General features: G+C 46.8%; 1 protein-coding gene across 11 annotated transcripts in view; it reads right to left on the reverse strand.

Moving 5' to 3' along the window:
- Positions 1–19318, reverse strand: part of IFT140 (intraflagellar transport 140) — a 248909-nt gene that overhangs the window by 211482 nt on the left and 18109 nt on the right. For 7 of the 11 annotated variants that reach the window (XM_043523716.1, XM_043523717.1, XM_043523714.1 and 4 more), the window contains exons 3-5: positions 16647–16868; positions 3048–3169; positions 983–1125 (exon numbers count right to left, since the gene is read on the reverse strand). In XM_043523716.1, the coding sequence (XP_043379651.1) occupies positions 983–1125; positions 3048–3169; positions 16647–16868 (487 nt within the window). Of the gene's footprint in view, positions 1–982; positions 1126–3047; positions 3170–16646; positions 16869–19318 lie in introns of those variants that run through there. The other 4 variants (XM_043523719.1, XM_043523720.1, XM_043523721.1 and 1 more) reach the window with 3 other exon arrangements.

The following is a 19318-nucleotide window of genomic DNA, read 5'->3' on the forward strand; positions in this document are numbered from 1 at the left end:
CCCACCCTTCAAAACACTCTTCAACTGTATATGGAGGATCTGTTCTGGTCCTGGGTCAGTAGACAGGAGATTTAGAGAGAGGGGAGCAACTGGGCAAGAGAAAGAAAAAGATGAGACAAATATCCACTAAAAGTGAAAATAGGGAAGAAAGATGTTAAAAAAAAAAAAAGATTTTTGGGGGGATGGGGAGATCACATGAAGCAAATTAGTCTAAGGGAAAATACAGACACTAAAGAAAAAGGACTGAATAGATGCACAGAAGGAAAAGTGAAAGAAGAAAAAAAAGGAGATATTAAGTTATTTATAATTTTTATAGAAAAATATGCTTTAGACATCATTTAACATTGGTGGTTTAGCTGGTTCTAGCAACACCACAAAATATTATTTTCTATCTTTGGAAAGGAAGGGAACAAATAGCTTCTCTCTAGTTCTGACCTCTTTTGGATGGTACAGATTACCCTCATTTTCTTCCTGAAAAGAAAAGCAGGCATATGCTAGGCTGTGATTAATCAAGTCCACTCAAAGGGGTAGAGTATATTCCTTCAATGGAATAACCACTGAGTTTACAGCAGTGCTTGAAAACTTCCAGCTCTATTCTAAGAGGAGTATCCCTCATGCAAAACAGGAAAATAACTTTTGATACCTCTTTCTGACATTACTAGGAATCAGCTATTTCCACTTCTGAAGTCATCACAGCCACTACCCTTCCAAACATTTATCCTGCTCCCAAAACTTCCAATCCCAACAGGACTGGTCCTGAGGAAGAATGCTGCACAGAGAACTCACTCTGAAGATGTTAGCATTTTCATGACTTTATACACTTCATCTTTCTAGGTGTTTTAGTTCCCCTCTAAGAATAATTTGTGCAACAGCACAAGTGAAAACAAGACCACCTTACACTGAAGAGTTTTGAAAACATTAAAGAGACTACATTTCCTAGCAAACTGCAGCGTTTGTTCATTGGGGTTTTTGTTTTTCTTACCATCTGCCACACTGATGAAGAAGGACAACCCCTCCTGGGGTCCCACTTTCAGAGGCACTCCGATTCCAGCTTTTCTCCAGTTAAACATATCCAGGGCCTTCTCATCACCACTCACTGCTGCTTTGGCTAGCTGTACCAGGTCCCTGCAGGCAACCAAAAGGCATTTCATTTCCAGCTCCCTACTTGGCACAGGACTTTTTAATCCAGAAAAAATGGATGGGGATTCCCACTAACAAAATATGGCAACTATTCATGATGGAGAAATCTTTCACAGTCAGCTCAGCAGAGATATTGGAATCCTCAAATGTATTCAATATGATTTAATCTCTATCATGACTTAATATTATTTCCTGCTTATAGAAGGATATTCAGGGGGTTCCCAGTATACATCTCCCCCCTACCTGTTGTTTCGTATAAGGTCGCTCATCAATAGGGGAAGTGTTCCGATTCACGTCGGTCCCGCATATCAGTCATTTGCAGTACTGTGCTGTAAGTTGCAAACAACGGATATGCAGATCAGGAGCAATGTGAATAGGAACATGTTCCCCTACTGAAGAGCGACATATATGCAACAGATCTGCATAGCCATGGGTGGGCCGTGGCCCACCCACTTAACATCCAGGCCCACTGCCTCAATCCTGGCTCTACTTCCACCCCAGTGCTTGCCCCACACCGCCCACCTGGTGCTCCAGCTGGGGAGCAGGGATGGAGCACGGGGGCTTGCCCAGTTCTGGAGCTCCAGTCGTGGAGCAGGGTCGGGGGCTTGCCCCGCTCCGCTCACCCGGCCCTCCTGACGGGGAGTGGGGTCGGAGCACAGGGGCTTCCAAGCCCCCGACCCCCGCTCCCTGGTCAGAGCGGAGCAAGCCCTAGTGCCCCAACCCCACTCCCTGTCAGGAGCGCCATTTTCCGGGAGCCCCTGGCCAGAGCGTCAATTCCCCCCAACCCTGCAAGGCCGGCTGGAGGCAGGGGAGAGGCGGCCAGATCGCTCCTACCCTTCCGCTCTCCTATCATTGCACACCCACCCAAGTATCCCCTCCTGTCTACGCCAATGCTGTACCAGCGGGTCCCCAATATGAGTCATTTTGGTATCCATCACCCTTTTCAAGAACACAAACCCGACGTATACCGGGGACCCACTGTACATTTAAAATCATTGTATTTAGTATAAATCACATCTGTTAACATGATCACAGTCGTGCTGCCAGTCCTCTGAAATATCAACATTATTGCTTGCTGGAGATATGAGAGCTAGCAGCAATGGGGAAGAGAGGAAGGGGACCTGAATCCGTGCAGAGGAAAGGGAATCAGCAGCAGGAGTTGGGAGAAGGACCTGGAACCAAAGGAAAGGCACAGAGATAGCAATGGGAAAAAGAGCTTAGAAGAGTGCTGGTGGGGGGGAGGGGAGGGGAGGGAGGAGAGAGATGATAGTTGGAAGGAAAGAAGAGGAGCAAAGCCTGGAACCATACATGTATAAGGGACCTGGCAGGGGAATGGGTTCAAGAGGCTGTCTGAATAGGAGGAAGATCTGGGACTGGAGGGTGAGGAAAAAGTCAGCAGGGAAGGGTGCTGGAAACAAGACAGAAGGTGTGTGCTATGGGATGGCAGTCGGGGAAGGAAACTAGGGACTAGGCAGAAGGGTGGTCTGAGAGCTTCTCTCTAGGCTGGGAGAGAGAAGGATCTGGTTGTAGGAGAGAGAGTAAGGGACACCCATAGTGGGGTGATATAGGAGGCAGCAGGTAATTGTGCTTTGCATCTAAGGCAGATAAGCACTACCAATGGCTGGAGCAGTTAGGCGGAGCCACTACAAGGTATGTGTGTTTGGATTTCCATGGGATCTCTGAATGCATCCAATGAAGTGAGCTGTAGGTCACGAAAGCTTATGCTCAAATAAATTTGTTAGTCTCTAAGGTGCCACAAGTACTCCTTTTCTTTTTGCAAATACAGACTAACACGGCTGCTACTCTGAAACATGGGATCTCTGTGCAACAAACCTAATAGTAAGAAATCCCCAACCCTAAAGAGAGAGAATGTCTAGCAGAGTTCCGACTGGGGCATTTTCACTTACTCGCCAGGAGGTGGAGGCCAAAAGATACAGTGAGAAAGATACTTTCCATACTCATGTTTCAATAAAGGGAGGCCCTGCACTCGACCCCGCTGGTCCAGTCTCCATAAAACCATGACTCCAAGCTGGAAGAATTACAAAAGAGATAGACCTTCTTTGCAAACAGATAATAATAGGAGACAAACTACTCAATGGACATTAAATAATCACTTCAGGCAATATGCTTTTACTGATAACATGGTATTTTTCTCTTATTTAGTACCTTTCATCTTTATTTTTTTAATATGTAGGTAAGATTACCTCCCTTTCACAGGTGGCTAAAACTTCAAGTGACTTTTTAAATGATGGCATTTCATTATTTATTTAAAATGAAGCTGTCTGGAAAAGTGCCTTAATTACTTCCATTCTTAATTAAAAGGACATCGCTAAGGCTGGCAGGCCTAAAATTGGACCAACCTTGTTTTGTTCTGCACATGTGCACCATGACACATGCACTTGCACGTACTCATCATATCCCATACCCCATTTTTCTTCCTTGTGAGCAGTCAGGTTACTAAAACTAACAAGAATCCAGCTCTAGAACTCTTGTTAGTTTCAATCCACTGCCTATTTTCAAGGTCGAGCAGGCAAACAAAGCAAAAGCACTCATGATCAGAGAAACACGGAGTCATTATTTGTGGATTTCCCAGCACAGAAAAGAGAATTTTAGAAATGTTGCAATGCTTTAAAAAAAAAAAATCATCAGGGTGAGGGTGTAGTGAGGACTGATTCATTTTTAGGATCAGAAGGACATTTTAAAATGACAGTCTTAGAAGTTGAGAGAACCATCAGAGAAGTTAAAAAAGAAAAACACTCATTGGATCATTAGTTACGTAGTCCATGTCACAGGAGTCAACGCAAAATTGTTCCTCAGAGCCCATTTTCTTGCATTTCATCCAGTCTAGTTTTAAGTGTCTCAACCAAAGGGCCTTCATTATTTCTCTTGAGAGACTGTTCCACAGTTTAACAGACCTCACTGTCAAAGAGCTTTTTCTGATATTCAGCCTAAACTTTCCCTTTAATTCCCATTACACCTGCTCGCTCCACCCAAAACCATATTTCACTCGTCTTGCCATTTTTCACCTCGTCAAGTATTTGAAGGCTGCTAGCATGTTTTATTATGAGAAGTTATAATATAAGCTTGTGAAGCTTGAAATCTCCCATTCTGAAACCAGTTTACTGCCACCATTATGTAGCCATTTGAAATACAGAGCTTTTATTTACTCTCTTCTCTGTCCAAACAACATACAACTGCTTCTCCCTCTCCCCCAGCCATGCATATCAAATAAGTAACACCACTTATGGCCCTCCTGCTATCTAGAAAAGATGTGTCCGAAAGTGAATGCATGTTCACAAGCACTATACATGTGTGTATGATAACAAAACAGTGATCCAACTGCACAAGCTGCATGAACTCAGTAGCATGCTGCCCACAGCACCTCTCCAGTCCCATAAATGTTTAAATCACAGGAACATCAAAATCTAATTAACTAATTTAAATGAAATGCTTGGCATTGCAAGATTTAACAATGACAAAGTTGTTGGGCCCTAATTCTCAAGAAATGCATTTCAACAAAATATATCCCCTTATCATAGAAAGTATATTAGCTTCTAAACAAGAGAGCCAACAATTGATAAACAAAATAAGTCTGAGTTGCTGGTTCTGTTTTGACCAAGAATACAGGCAGACATAATGATTCAAGTACGGGTATTGTGCTGAACCTTAGACCCTAGCCCAGTTTTTGCAAATTGGCAGAGAGTTGAAATTGAGAAGAATTCTGCAGTCTGAAGCACTCCAATTTTGGATACCTATCAATTTCAATCCTCTGCCGAGTGGAAAAATGGAGCAAACAGAGAAGCAGAGGAACAATGCAGCATGACATGTACATTCACAATCCCAAAAAGCTGACTTATGATACCAGCTTTGCAGCTGGAATTTTAAGAGCATTTATTATTTGTATTATGGTAGTACCTGGAGTGCCCAGTGGCAATTGGGGACCCACTCTGCTAGGCAATGAACAAAAACAGAATAAAAATGTATAATTTAAACTGCAATCTCATTTCATTAAGACAAATTACAGTGAAGGGTTATTAGGATTTATTTTATTTTATTTTTTTAATATACTGTAAGTGAATTTAGTCCTTGTAGTAAGGCGGTGTGGCTCCCTGCCACCCCGGAGACGGACGACCCCATCCGGAGGCCGGGGTGGGCAGAACTAGGGAGCTCTGAGCCCACCCCTCAGAGGGTCAGGCAGCGACCCGGAAGTATAAAGGCTCACCCTCAGAGCTCACTAGAGGGCCAGTCGCCGGGGAGGCCAGACGCCTCCAGCCTAGCCTGTGACTGGGAAGCCCCTGAAGCCCAAGGTGCCCGCCAGGACTGGCCCAACTTGCCCTGTGCCCGCTACCCGGAGGAGTTGCTGGACCTGCCCTGTGCCCGCTATCCAGAGGAATTGCCAGACCTGTCCTGCGACCGCTATCTGGAGGAGTTGCCGGGCCTGCCTCTTGCCCGGTATCCCGAGGAACCCATGGTGCTGGACCCCCCAGAGGACTCCACCGTGACTCAGGAAGTAGCCCGGGGACAGCCGACCCTAGTCTGGCTGTAGCACTGCCAGAGCCCATGTCAGTGTGTTGCGGCCAGGATCCCCACTCACACAACAGCGGATCTTCTACTGCTGCTAGGGCTTTGGGCTGGGACGCAGTGGAGTGGGAGGGCCTGCGTCCCCTCTGCCACCCAACTCATGGGTGGCAGTCTCCCCTCTCCCAAACCATTTGGAGGCTTGGGCCTACTGTTACATTCAGCCCTGCCTGAGGGCCTGAGCTCCCGACTCATTATTGCCCCGCCCTGACCTAGGGCCTGGGCTCACTAATGTTTGTACTGTTACTGCTTTAGTATTATTGCGCAGCCCTGCCTGAGGGCCTGAGTCATTATTGCCCCACCCTGACCTAGGGCCCCGGCATAACTGTACTTATTTTCTGCCTCCACAAGAGCCGCCAGCGAAGACTTCTGCAGCCAAACTAATTCCCCAATCCTCAGCTGTGTATAGTGAGCCAGTGTGGCTCCCCGCCCTGGCTAGCCCCGCCCTGGCTAGCCCCTCATGAAAATGAAAGATTAGTAGTACTGGTATGAAGCATAGCACAGCACTTCCACATAGCTCTTCCATCGCATCTCACCTAAGGTCCAGCATATAGCATGGTTCTGAAGCCATACAAGTGACCATATAATTCTCCTCTTACCTTTACGTTATCAGAATCTAAGCTTTAATTTTTAAAAACAAAATCAATACGTATTCCGTTCTTTAGGTTGAAAATATTATCCAAATGTTTACCAATGCAGTGGTTTCTGTTCAAGTGTGCAGAGAACCCGAAACAGTAGCTGTGAGACTGTCGCTCTCAAATGGTGGTCTGTGAACCACTGGTGGTTCAGAGTTCTGGCTGGTGGTCTCTGCTAAGTAAAAAGTCACATGTTGCTGGTTCTACTTTCTTTTTTCCCCCAACTGCTTCTATAAGCAACCAAGCCCCTCGTTATAAAGGGGAGCCCAGATGCCCATAAAAACAGCTGGAAATTTCTCCCATATATGTCCTGAGTTGAGGTCATCTTTCTGCTTGATGACTTGACACACCTTATTTTCAAGTCAGATTGCTCCTTCCACCCCTAAAAAGCTCATGACACCTTTGACGTTTTAGTAACATCAAGGAGGAAATGGGGAAGTGTAATGGGCACAAAATTCCCTAAGACTCATGACTCTCACTTCATGAGCAGATTTTTACCCTTCAAAGTATACATTCTCCCCCTTTCCTTTATGGCCACCCAATAAATGGGTTTATCCACTGTAATAAACCCAGACCTCATTCATGTTCTATTGATTCAGGTCTCCTCAAGTATCTGATCATGCTCCCATGGTTTACTTCAAAGCACCACAGGAGAATAAAAGAAAAGGAGTACTTGTGACACCTTAGAGACTAACATTTATTTGAGCATAAGCTTTCGTGAGCTACAGCTCACTTCATCGGATGCATGCAGTGGAAAATACAACAGGGAGATTTTATATACACAGAGAACATGAAACAATGTGTGTTACCATACACACTGTAACGAGAGTGATCAGGTAAGGTGAGCTATTACCAGCAGGAGAGAGGAGGGAAAAAAAAACCTTTTGCAGTGATAATCAAGGTGGGCCATTTCCAGCAGTTGACAAGATTGTGTGATGAACAGTAGGGGGAAAAAATAAACATGGGGAAATAGTTTTACTTTGTGTAATGACACATCTACTCCCAGTCTTTATTCAAGCCTAATGTAATGGCGTCCAGTTTGCAAATCAATTCCAATTCAGCAGTCTCTCATTGGAGTCTGTTTTTGAAGATTTTTGTTGTAATATTGTGACTTCTAGGTCTATAATCAAGTGACCAGAGAGACTGAAGTGTTCTCCGACTGGTTTTTGAATGTTATTATTCTTGACGTCTGATTTGTGTCCATTTATTCTTTTACGTAGAGACTGTCCGGTCCGGCCAATGTACACGGCAGAGGGGCATTGCTGGCACATGATGGCATATATCACATTGATAGATGTGCAGGTGAACGAGCCTCTGATAGTGTGGCTGATGTGATTAGGCCCTATGATGGTGTCCCCTGAATAGGTATGTGGACACAGCTGGCAAGGGCTTTGTTGCAAGGATAGGTTCCTGGGTTAGTGTTTTTGTTGTGTGGTGAGTATTTGCTTCAGGTTGGGGGGCTGTCTGTAAGCAAGGACTGGCCTGTCTCCCAAGATCTGTGAGAGTGATGAGTCATCCTTCAGGATAGGTTGTAGATCCTTGATTTTTTTTTTCTCTCCCGCTGGTAATAGCTCACCTTACCTGATCACACTCATTACAGTGTGTATGGTAACACCCATTGTTTCATGTTCTCTGTGTATATAAAATCTCACTATTGTATTTTCCACTGCATGCATCCGATGAAGTGAGCTGTAGCTCACGAAAGCTTATGCTCAAATAAATCTGTTAGTCTCTAAGGTGCCACAAGTACTCCTTTTCTTTTTGCCGATACAGACTAACACGGCTGCTACTCTGAAACCTGTCATTATGCAGGAGAATCAAAGAGAGCCAAAAATGGCTAAAAATATTTTTTTTCCCCCAAATGTTTACTAGGGAGAGAATTTTTTTCTTTTCATAGTCTAATGTCAAGTCAATCTTTGCTCCCCAGCTAGTAGCAAAGCCTGGAATCTGAAACTAAATTGTCTCATTAGCCTCTGCCTGGGGGAAAATATTTGTGGAAGAATCATAGAATATTAGGGTTGGAAGAGACCTCAGGCGGTCAACCAGTCCAATCCCCTGCTCCAAGGAGGACCAACACCAACTAAATCATCCCAGCCAGGGCTTTGTCAAGCTGGGCCTTAAAAACCTCTAACAATGGAGATTCTACCACCTTCCTAGGTAACCCATTCCAGTGCTTCACCACCCTCCTAGTGAAACAGTATTTCCTAATATCCAACCTAGACCTTCCCCACTGCAACTTGAGACCATTGCTTCTTGTTCTGTCAGAGAATTGGAAGACAAGATTGGAGCTCTTGAATAAAAGTATTTACTCAGCCAAGGCCGAGCTAGTCTTCAATTTGCTTCCAAACTCAGACATGAGTACATCAAGCTGGAAACGGAGCATGCACAAAGCTTGTTTCTATGTGCCAATGCTAGTGGCTGCAGAAAAGGGATAGAACTAGCCAGCTTTCATCATGGCAACTGGAGATGACACAGTGACATTTGTACCCATGAGATTTATTTGTTAAGACATCTTGGTATCCTTTGAACCATTCTAATAGCCCAAAGCTTTTGCCTTTTGCTGTAAAAGCCATTTGTTTCATAAAGACACTTTCACTCAAGATACTTATACAAAACACCTAGACCTTTCCGATACTATCGAGCCATCAAAAGCTGGAAGTTATCCAAGGTATTATGTACTTAGAATGTAAATAAAGAGCTCCTGATCCTCACTGGTTGCTGCTCAAGTTTTAAGAAGTATTTTCAGTGGTTCTTGGAGCCTAAATTTGAATTACTGGGGGCTGGGCATTCCCAGATGAGGACACTAACCTACAAAGCTGCTTAAAGAAGATTAGTCTGAGGTCAAGTCTCCCGATCTTTGAGACACAGCACTCACCTCTTTCTGCAGGCACTCTCTTATCGTTCCGGTAACATGCATCTGAAGTAAACCACCTACATTTAACAGATTGTAATTAAGCAGCATTGATATCCAGAGGGAAAGAAAGCCAATTTGTTTCCTTTTCTTGAAGAATTATATGTAAATAACAACAATAAATGGATATAGCCAGATAGGGGAGTACAAGTTAACAATGAGACAACAGTGGTCTGCTTGATAGGCAGTGGTCTCTGCACATCAGCAATCTCACCATTATCAATCTCACCATTGTTGCCCAATTTTTCTATACGCAAATGGACAATTCGACTGTGGCTTTTATCAGTTAATTTCTTTGTCAAGACCACCAAACATAACAGAAGTTTTACAGCCAATAATTAGATCTATGCTTTTTCATTGATTCATACTGACAGTAAAAGCTGAAATCTCTGGAGAAGCTCTGTCTTATCCTAGGGAGTGTCAAAAAAGGTCACAGAAAATAGACAAAAGGAATAGCATTTTTCTTTTTTGACTCAGGAATTGGCAAAAACAGAATCCAGTATTAAAATTTAGCACTCAACACTGAATATCAATAGATAATTCCTCATTTCGCTACATAAAAAAGCAACCAACTCATCAAGAAATGAAGATTAATGTATTTAAAATATATTTCCACAACAAATTTCCCCCCCCACTAGAGTCTTTTTGCTCTTTGCTCCAACTAAAAATACACTAATTCTAGGAACACTCAAGCGTTTTTGCTGTGTTTGAGGGAGGGTCACTCTACAAAAGGGGAGGAAGGATGTGGGAGGGCTCGTCGTAAAGACACTGGACTGGGACTAAGGAGATCTGGGTTCTATTGCCAGCTGTGTCACAAACTTCCCAGGTGGCCTCAGGCAAGTGACTCCACTGCTGTGTGTCTCTGTTTCCATATCTGCAAAATACTACCAAGGAATATGTTGTGAAGTTAAATTCATTAATATTTAAAGGGCTTAGGTACAATAGCAATGAGCACTGTAGAAAAGCCAATAAAGTTGGGGAAATCCTGATATAAACCCATTTCCATTCCAGAAGCATGTAAAAAAATGGTTACCTACCTCTCGTAACTGTTGTTCTTCGAGACGTGTTGCTCATGTCCATTCCAATAGGTGTGCGCACGTGCTGCGTGCACAATCGTCAGAAGGTTTTTCCCCTAGCGGTACCCGTTGGGTCGGCTGTGGAGACCCTTGGAGTGGCAATGTATATAGGTCCCTGCCGACCTGCCGCTTGTTCAGTTCCTTCTTGCCGGAATACTCCAACAGAGGGGAGGCGGGCGGGATTTGGAATGGACATGAGCAACAACAGTTACGAGAGGTAGGTAACCATTTTTTCTTCTTCGAATGATTGCTCATGTGCATTCCAATAGGTGACTTCCAAGCAGTTTCTCTGGGACAGGGATCGGAGTTCAACTGGTTGCTGAGTGCAGGACTGCCCTGCCAAAGGCTGCATCATCCCTCTCCTGTTGGGTAATGGTGTAGTGTGACGTGAAGGTGTGAATGGAAGACCACATTGCTGCCTTGCATATGTCCTGGACAGGGACCTGTGCCAGGAATGCTGACGATGACACCTGCGCTCTCGTGGAGTGCACCATAAGCGGAGGGGCTGGAATTTTTGGCAGGTCATAGCAAGTCCTGATAAAGGATGTGATCCATGATGAAATGCGCTGGGACAAGGTCGGGAACCCCCTCATCCTTTCTGCATTTGCAATAAAGAACTGTGGTGACTTACAAAATGGCTTTGTGCGCTCAATGTAGAAAGCTAGAATATGCCTAATGTCCAGGGAATGGAACATGTGTTCTCTGTTACTGGTATGGGGTTTAGGGAAGAACACAGGTAAAAATATGTCTGGTTCACATGAAACTGGGAGACTACCTTTGGCACAAATGCAGGGTGAGGGCGTAGCTGTATCTTGTCTTTATAAAAGACAGTACAGGAGGGCTTGGAAGTCAGCACTCTGAGCTCAGATACCCTTCTGGCCAAGGTTATGGCCACCAGAAAGGCCATCTTCCAGGAAAGGTAGGACAGAGGGCAGGCTCAAAAGGGGGCCCCATGAGTGTGGACAGGACCATGTTGAGGTCCCACTGGGGAACAGGTTGTCATACCTGAGTATAAAGTCTGTCCAAGCCCTTGAGGAACCTGCCCACCATGGGATTACCGAAGACTGACCTACCCGCTGCCCCCAGGTGAAAGGCCGAAATGGCAGCCAGGTGTACCCGGAGAGATATTGCCAACCCCTGCTGCTTAAGTTGTAACAGGTAGTCCAAAATAAGGGGAATTGGCGCTAGCTGCAGTTCGGCTCCCCTCTGCAGAGACCAGATGGAGAAACGTTCCCACTTTGCCAGGTATGTGGCATGAGTGGAGGTTTCCTACTTCCCAGCAAGACCTTCCTCACTGGGTCCGAACACTGAAGCTCAAGAGGATTCAGCCATGGAGTTTCCACGCCATGAGGTGGAGGGACTCCAGACTGGGGTGTTGCAGACGGCCGTGGTCCTGTGTGACGAGGGTCAGGCACACAGGAAGCGCTACTGGTCTGTCCACTGAGAGGTTCAACAACATGGTGAACCAGTGCTGGCAGGGCCACGCTGGCGCTATGAGGTTCAAGGAAGCCCTGTCCCGATGAGTCTTGAGGAGGACTTTGTGTATGAGACAGAAGGGCGAGAATGTGTACAGCAGGTGACTCATCCATGAAAGGTGAAAGGCCTCCATGATGGAGCCTGGGCTGTGGTTCAGGAAAGAGCAGAACTGCTGACACTATCTGTGCTCTGTGTCGTGAACAGGTCTATGTGAGGAGTGCCCCACCTCTGGGAAATCGAGTGCACGATGTCCAGCCTGAGAGACTATTCGTGACCGTGAAACTCCTGGAAGTGAGGCAATCGGCTAGCTCGTTTTGCGCTCCCGGAAGGTGCGATGCCTCTAGATGTATCGAGTGGGCGATGAAAAAATCCCACAGCTCAAAGACTTCCTGGCACAGGGGAGAGGAGCGAGCACCACCCTGTTTGTGTATATAGAACATGGCTGCAGTGTTGTCCATCAGCACCAACACACATGCACCCTGCATAGAATCATAGAATATCAGGGTTGGAAGGGACCTCAGGAGGTCATCTAGTCCAACCCCCTGCTCAAAGCAGGACCAATCCCCAACTAAAGCATCCCAGCCAGGGCTTTGTCAAACCTAACCTTAAAAATATCTAAGGAAGGAGATTCCACCACCTCCCTAGGTAACACATTCCAGTGTTTCACCACCCTCCTAGTGAAAAAGTTTTTCCTAATATCCAACCTAAATCTTCCCCACTGCAACTTGAGACCATTACTCCTCGTTCTGTCATCAGCTACCACTGAGAGCAGTGGTATCTGGCTATATCCATTTATTGTTGTTATTTACATAATCCTTCAAGAAAAGGAAACAAATTGGCTTTCTTTCCCTCTGCAGGCGGGCCTGGAACACTTGGCACGCCAGGCAAACAGCCCTCAGCTCCCTTACGTTGATATGCAGTGATAGTTCTGTGTGGGACCATAGACCTTGAGTTCTGGTATCGCCCAGGTGTGCTCCCCAACCAAGTGCTGAGGTGGCCGTGACTAGGGATAGTGTAGATTGGGGTTTGGCAAAGGGTACTCCTCACAACTTGTGGTTGCAGCCACCAGTGGAGAGACTCGAGGGGGGTGGGTAACTATTGCGTCCAGCAGGTCCCCTTCCCGGCCTGTGCACCTGCGCCAACCACGCCTGGAGGGGGCCGAAGGCGTAACCCAGCGTGCTGGACCACGTATGTGCAGGCTGCCATATGCCCAGATAGTTTCATGCAATTTCTGGCCGTGGTTGTGGGAAATCGGCAAAGATTTTCAATAATGTACGTGTGTGCTTGGAAGCACAGCTCAGGCAGGAACGCCTTGGCCTGCATGGAGTCCAAGAGAGCCCCTATGAATTCTATTCTCTGCGTCGGGGCCAGTGTGGATTTGGGCACATTCAATATGAGGTCCAGCCTGTGGAATGTGGCCCGCACCAGAGACACATGCTCTGTGGCCCATGCTTGCGACTTGGCCTTGCTGAGCCAGTCATCTAGGTACGGGAATACTTGCTCCTGATGTTTGCGGAGGAAGGCTGCCACAACCACCATACACTTGGTGAATATCCGGGGCGTCGCCGAGAGCCCAAACGGAAGCACCCTGAACTGATAGTGCTGGCCACTGACCACGAATCTTAAGAATCGTCTGTGGGCCAGGATAGCGGATATATGGAAGTACGTGTCTTTCAAGTCAACGGCGGCATACCAGTCACCCAGGTCCAGGGAAGGAATGATGGTGGCCAGAGAGATCATGCGAAACTTCACTTTCCTTATGAATGTGTTGAGGACTCGCAGATCCAGAGGAAATAGCGGGAATAGAACTCCTTGCCCCTGAACTCCTGAGGAACCTCCTCTATTGCCCCTAAGTGAGAAGTGATTGCACCTCCTGCAAGAGGAGTTGTTCATGAGAAGGGTCCCTGAAGAGGGACGGGGAAGGAGGGTGGTAGGGAACAGAATTGGATAGAATATCCCACCCCTACCGTGCTGAGGACCCAGCAATCTGATGTGATCTGGGACCAAGCATGGTAGAAGTGGGAGAGTCAATGCACAAAGGCGGGGTGAGGATCTGAGACTGAAACTGATGCTCCATCCTCGGGCGCATCTTCAAAAGTTTGGCCGAACCCTGGCCTTGGCCTGAGGAGGACTGTGGTGGATGTCTCCTATTATTTCTGCCCCATCTCCTTGACGGGTCTCGCCTAGGAAGCCCAGAGTAGAAGCGGGACGGGGGCTGAGGCTCAAAAGGCTTTCTTTGAGGTGCAAGGGTGTGGATCCCCAAAGACTTCAAAGTCACCCACGAGTCCTTAAGGCTGTGCAGGTGAGAGTCCGTATTTTGGGTGAACAGGCCCACACAGTCAAAGGGGAAATCCCGAATTGTGTTCTGAACCTCAGGTGGTATCCCCGACACCTGGAGCAACACACTGTGCCTCATTGTAATGGCCGTGGCCATGGTCAGAGCCGCCGAGTCTGCCATGTCTAATGAGGCCTCGAGGGAGGTTCTGGAGACACCCTGCCTTCCTCAAGGAGCGCGCTAAACTCCTTGCATGAGTCAGCCAGGAGCAACTCCTGGAACTTTGCCACTGAGTTCCAAGAGTTGAAAGCATAGTGGCTGAGTACTGCTTGCTCTTTGGCCACTCAAAGCTGGAGCCCTCTGGTCAAGTAGACCTTTTCACCAAAAAGTCCAGCTTCTTTGCATCCCATGACTTAGGCGTGGGACCCGGCTGTCCTTGCTGCTCTTTGTAATTTGCCACATCGACCACCAGAGTCCCCAGTTGGGGGTGGGTGAAAAGATGTTCACGCTATTTTGTGCCACAAAAAGGGGGTCTTTCCACCCCTTTAGCGGTGGATGGTATAGAAGCTGGAATCTGGCAGAGCACCTTACTGGTGTTTTGGATTGTTCTTATTTGGGGCACTGCCACACCCTAGAAGGACCCTCCGGGGCAAGGATGTCCACCATCAGGTCAGACTCCTCCATGACCTCTTCTGCCTGGAGGTTGAGGTTTAGGGCCACCCTCCTAGGAAAGTCCTGGTGTCCCTTGGTGTCCGTTGCCGGTAGGGTGCTGGGAGTGCCTGTCACCACCTCGCTTAGTGAGGAGGAGGCTCATAGAACAGGGTCTTCCTGCTCTTCTGGCTCTCTGGAGGCTGGGTGAGGTACCTCGGAGCCTCCCATGACTGGAGGTGGCTCTAGTGTCACTGATGGCGCTGGTTCAGGTGCTGCGCCTCAGCATGACAGCCCAGAGTCCCTGTCTTGTGCAGGGTCCTTATGAGCCCTGGGGGTGTAGCGAGCCAGTGACGTTGCTGAGGGAGAGGCACAGAGTGCAGATGTCACCGATGCCGGCCTGGAGCCCTGACCCTGAGCCTACTGGTAGGCCCACAGGGTCTAAAAGGGCCATTGGACTGGGCCCTGCCACTGGGGCAGCCAGGCGACTGCCAGTGAAGATGATTCCACTGGTCTGCGGTGCCAGGACTGGGAGCGGCTGCGTCGAGAGACAGAAGACTTGGCGTCTGACTCGGATGAGTAGTCTGTGCCCAACCACCGGAGGGCGGAGCTCGACGGTGCTGGAGAGCAGTACCAGGGAGATGGTGAGCAGCGCCGTAACATCATAGGCGTGCCACGATTATGAACCAGAGGTGGTGCCGCCATCAGTACTGCAAAGGGTGCCGGAGCTACATGCAGTGCCGGGACAGACACTGCTGGTGGCGCTGCCAATGCCACTGATGCTGCCTGGGCTTGTGGTGCCGTGGCTCGTGCCATCATGGCAATGAGGTCCCATGCTGCCTCGTAGGTATCCAGCATGGAGGGAAGTCATATTCTCCCAAGTCAGGGAGGCCACCAGCACTGGACTCGACAAGCCACCTGTTGGGGCCGGAGTCAATGGTGCCAGGTCTCAAGGCCCAGACCGTAGCTGTCCCGCCAGAGGACGCACCCCGCTGGAGTCCCCTCATGGCTTCTTGACAGGGGAATGACTCCTGTCCGCCTTCTTTTTCTTATGTAGCCACGGGGACCGTGAGTGGCCTTAAGAGTCTGGGAGCGGCACCCGTGCTCCTTGAAGTCCTTCCTCAGTGCTGGGACATCTCGCACTGAGGCGGGGGCGCTGCGCACCGATGATGCCGGTGCTGCTTCTGGTGCCGGCTGTGTGTTGATGGCCGAGTCCATCAGGAGGAGATTCAAACTATAGTCCTTCTCTCTCTCAGTCCTGGGTCTAAAGCTCCTGCAAACTGGGCACTTATCTGTCTGATGGCCCTCTCCTAAACACTTGAGACAGGGAGTGTGCGGATCGCCTGTGGACATAGGTTTCACACAACTCTCGCATGCCTTAAACCCCTGCGACTGAGGCATTCCCCCGTGCCTGGGGAAACTAGGGCGGGGGGGAAGCCCCCCCCGAAGTAAGTCCAACTAACTACAAACTACTATATAACAACTATGTACAACGAAGAAAAGGGAACCACTTTAGGTAGGCACTTGCAAATGCAAGAGACTGAGCTGCTCCAACGACCATCACTGGCTGTAAGAAGGAACTGAGCAAGCAGCAGGTCGGCAGGGACCTATATACACTGCCATAAAGGCGCCACTCCAAAGGTCTCCACAGCCAACCCGACGGATACCGCTAGGGGAAAAACTTCTGATGATCATGCAAGCGGCATGCGCACACACCTATTGGAATGCACATGAGCAATCACTCGAAGAACTAATACTTACTATGATGAAATTAGACTCATCTTTTCCTTGAAATTCTCCCCCTACCATTAATCCATTATTGTTAAAAATCCCACTCTCCTTCTTCATCGCCAGGACTCATTATACAGCATCAAGCACACTGATGGCATGTCAATTTTGCTACTTACCCTATCACCAGACACAAGGCGGGTACCATTAGTACTCCAGTTTAGGACAGTAATTTCGGCATTATGGTTGGGGGGTACTGTGTGGTGCTCTTTGTCCTGTTTGTTAAGCACCACCACTTCCCCTGTCTCCCAGCCCACTGCCAGGATCAGTCTGGATGGGTGCCAGCTAAGAGATGTGGCCCGAAAACTCCTTTCAGTGTGTGAATCAGGCACATGCTCTCCCTGCAAATGGAAACAAACAGACCTCATTACATGGCTTTGGGATAAACTCTCTTCCAATTCAACACATATCTGCCCTCCACCAAGTAAGATATTTTCTGCCATAGAGACAAGATAAGCATAGACCACACTGCAGTAACATCTGAAGTGGACACACACAAGACATTTCTTTCCTATGTTGTCTACAAGTACTTCACATGTATAAATATTTGTTTTTAAAAAAGTGACATATGACAATTATTTATGAACACACACAATATTGGTATTAAAAATCTCTGCCTCACTTTGCTTTTCTGCTCTATCTTCTCTTGGTACATATGAAGAACTCTCACTGAAACTAAAGAAACTTTGATTCATGTACTGGGGATTGAGAAGGTTTCTACCAGTACTGAAGATACAAGAGAATACTTTTGCCAGTCAGGGGGGTGATCGAATATTTTTCTGTAGGCCAACTTCTGTTGGTGAAAGAGACAAGCTTTCAGGCTACACAGAGCTCTTCTTCAGGTCTGGGAAAGGTACTCAAAGTGTCACAGCCAAATATAAGTTGGAACAAATTGTTTAGCATAAGTAGTTAACACATATTCTCGGACCATTCAAGGTTAGGACGGAAGAACCCAATGCACCGCTACAGACTAGGGACCGAATGGCTAGGCAGCAGTTCTGCGGAAAAGGACCTAGGGGTGACAGTGGACGAGAAGCTGGATATGAGTCAGCAGTGTGCCCTTGTTGCCAAGAAGGCCAATGGCATTTTGGGATGTATAAGTAGGGGCATAGCGAGCAGATCGAGGGACGTGATCGTTCCCCTCTATTCGACACTGGTGAGGCCTCATCTGGAGTACTGTGTCCAGTTTTGGGCCCCACACTACAAGAAGGATGTGGATAAATTGGAAAGAGTCCAGCGAAGGGCAACAAAAATGATTAGGGGTCTAGAGCACATGACTTATGAGGAGAGGCTGAGGGAGCTGGGATTGTTTAGTCTGCAGAAGAGAAGAATGAGGGGGGATTTGATAGCTGCTTTCAACTACCTGAAAGGGGGTTCCAAAGAGGATGGCTCTAGACTGTTCTCAATGGTAGCAGATGACAGAACGAGGAGTAATGGTCTCAAGTTGCAATGGGGGAGGTTTAGATTGGATATTAGGAAAAACTTTTTCACTAAGAGGGTGGTGAAACACTGGAATGCGTTACCTAGGGAGGTGGTAGAATCTCCTTCCTTACAGGTTTTTAAGGTCAGGCTTGACAAAGCCCTGGCTGGGATGATTTAACTGGGACTTGGTCCTGCTTTGAGCAGGGGGTTGGACTAGATGACCTTCTGGGGTCCCTTCCAACCCTGATATTCTATGATTCTATGAAGTGGTTCATTAACACACCTCAGTTATATGACAAAAGAGGGGGTTTAGTGAGTTTAAGGACTGCCTGTCTTCCTTCTAGACTATTCTTGAATTCTCATGTTTGAGCAAAAAATATAGTTTACACTCTATGGTACTATCATTTTAGATGCAGTTGTGATAAAAAAAAATAGCTGTAAAAGGAAGATCTGCCTATTTCAATTTTACCTTTAAAGTAGTACTGAGTGTCAGTGAATGCAATGAGTAATACTAAATGAGCAGTATGGTAATAATAATTAACTAACTGCATTGACTTATTTGGTCTGAAGATTATCCACCTTCAAAATCACCATCATTTTCTATAGTTTCAGAGTTATCTGCCAATGATAATGTTTCAGTCAAATCATGTATGTCACATAGCCACACTATATCACCTGCAGCAAAAAGAAAAAAAATCTCCATCATCCAGAAACAACCATAGATAAGTTAGTGATAAGAACCAGCAGATTACAAAAAGAAGTAATTGATGAAAAAATTGCCCGGTTTGTTAATGCAACAAACTCTCCTTTCCTAATTGAGAACCCACACTTCATTAACATGGTTCAGTCATTAAGACCAGGATACAGTCCACCCAACAGAGCAGATGTCGCAGGCAAATTGCTGGATAAAGTGTATGAAAGAGAAATTGAGCAGTGTACAAAAGGACTAGAGGGTAAAATTGTTAACCTGAGTCTTGATGGGTGGAGCAATGTCCACAATGATCCTGTTATATGTGCTTCTGTGACAACAAAAGAAGGAAATGTCTTCCTTACAGAAACAATTGATACATCAGGAAATGCACACACAGCAGAATACTTAAAAGACGTAGCAGTAAAAGCTATAACAAACTGTGGGAAAAAGAATTCAAATGTCTAGTATGCAGGCTGGTCACAGACAATGCTGCAAATGTATCCAAGATGAGAAGAAATTATTTAGAAGAGAGTCCCAAGCTAATAACATATGGTTGCAGTGCTCATTTGATGCACCTCCTAGCCAAAGACTTCAGTGTCCCAGAAATAAAGGCTAATGTTGTTGAAATGGCAAAATACTTCCGTAACAATCACTTTGCAGAAGCTGCTCTGAAAAAAG

Source organism: Chelonia mydas, chromosome 10 (genome assembly GCF_015237465.2).
Source record: "Chelonia mydas isolate rCheMyd1 chromosome 10, rCheMyd1.pri.v2, whole genome shotgun sequence".
NCBI classification, from domain to species: Eukaryota; Metazoa; Chordata; order Testudines; family Cheloniidae; genus Chelonia; species Chelonia mydas.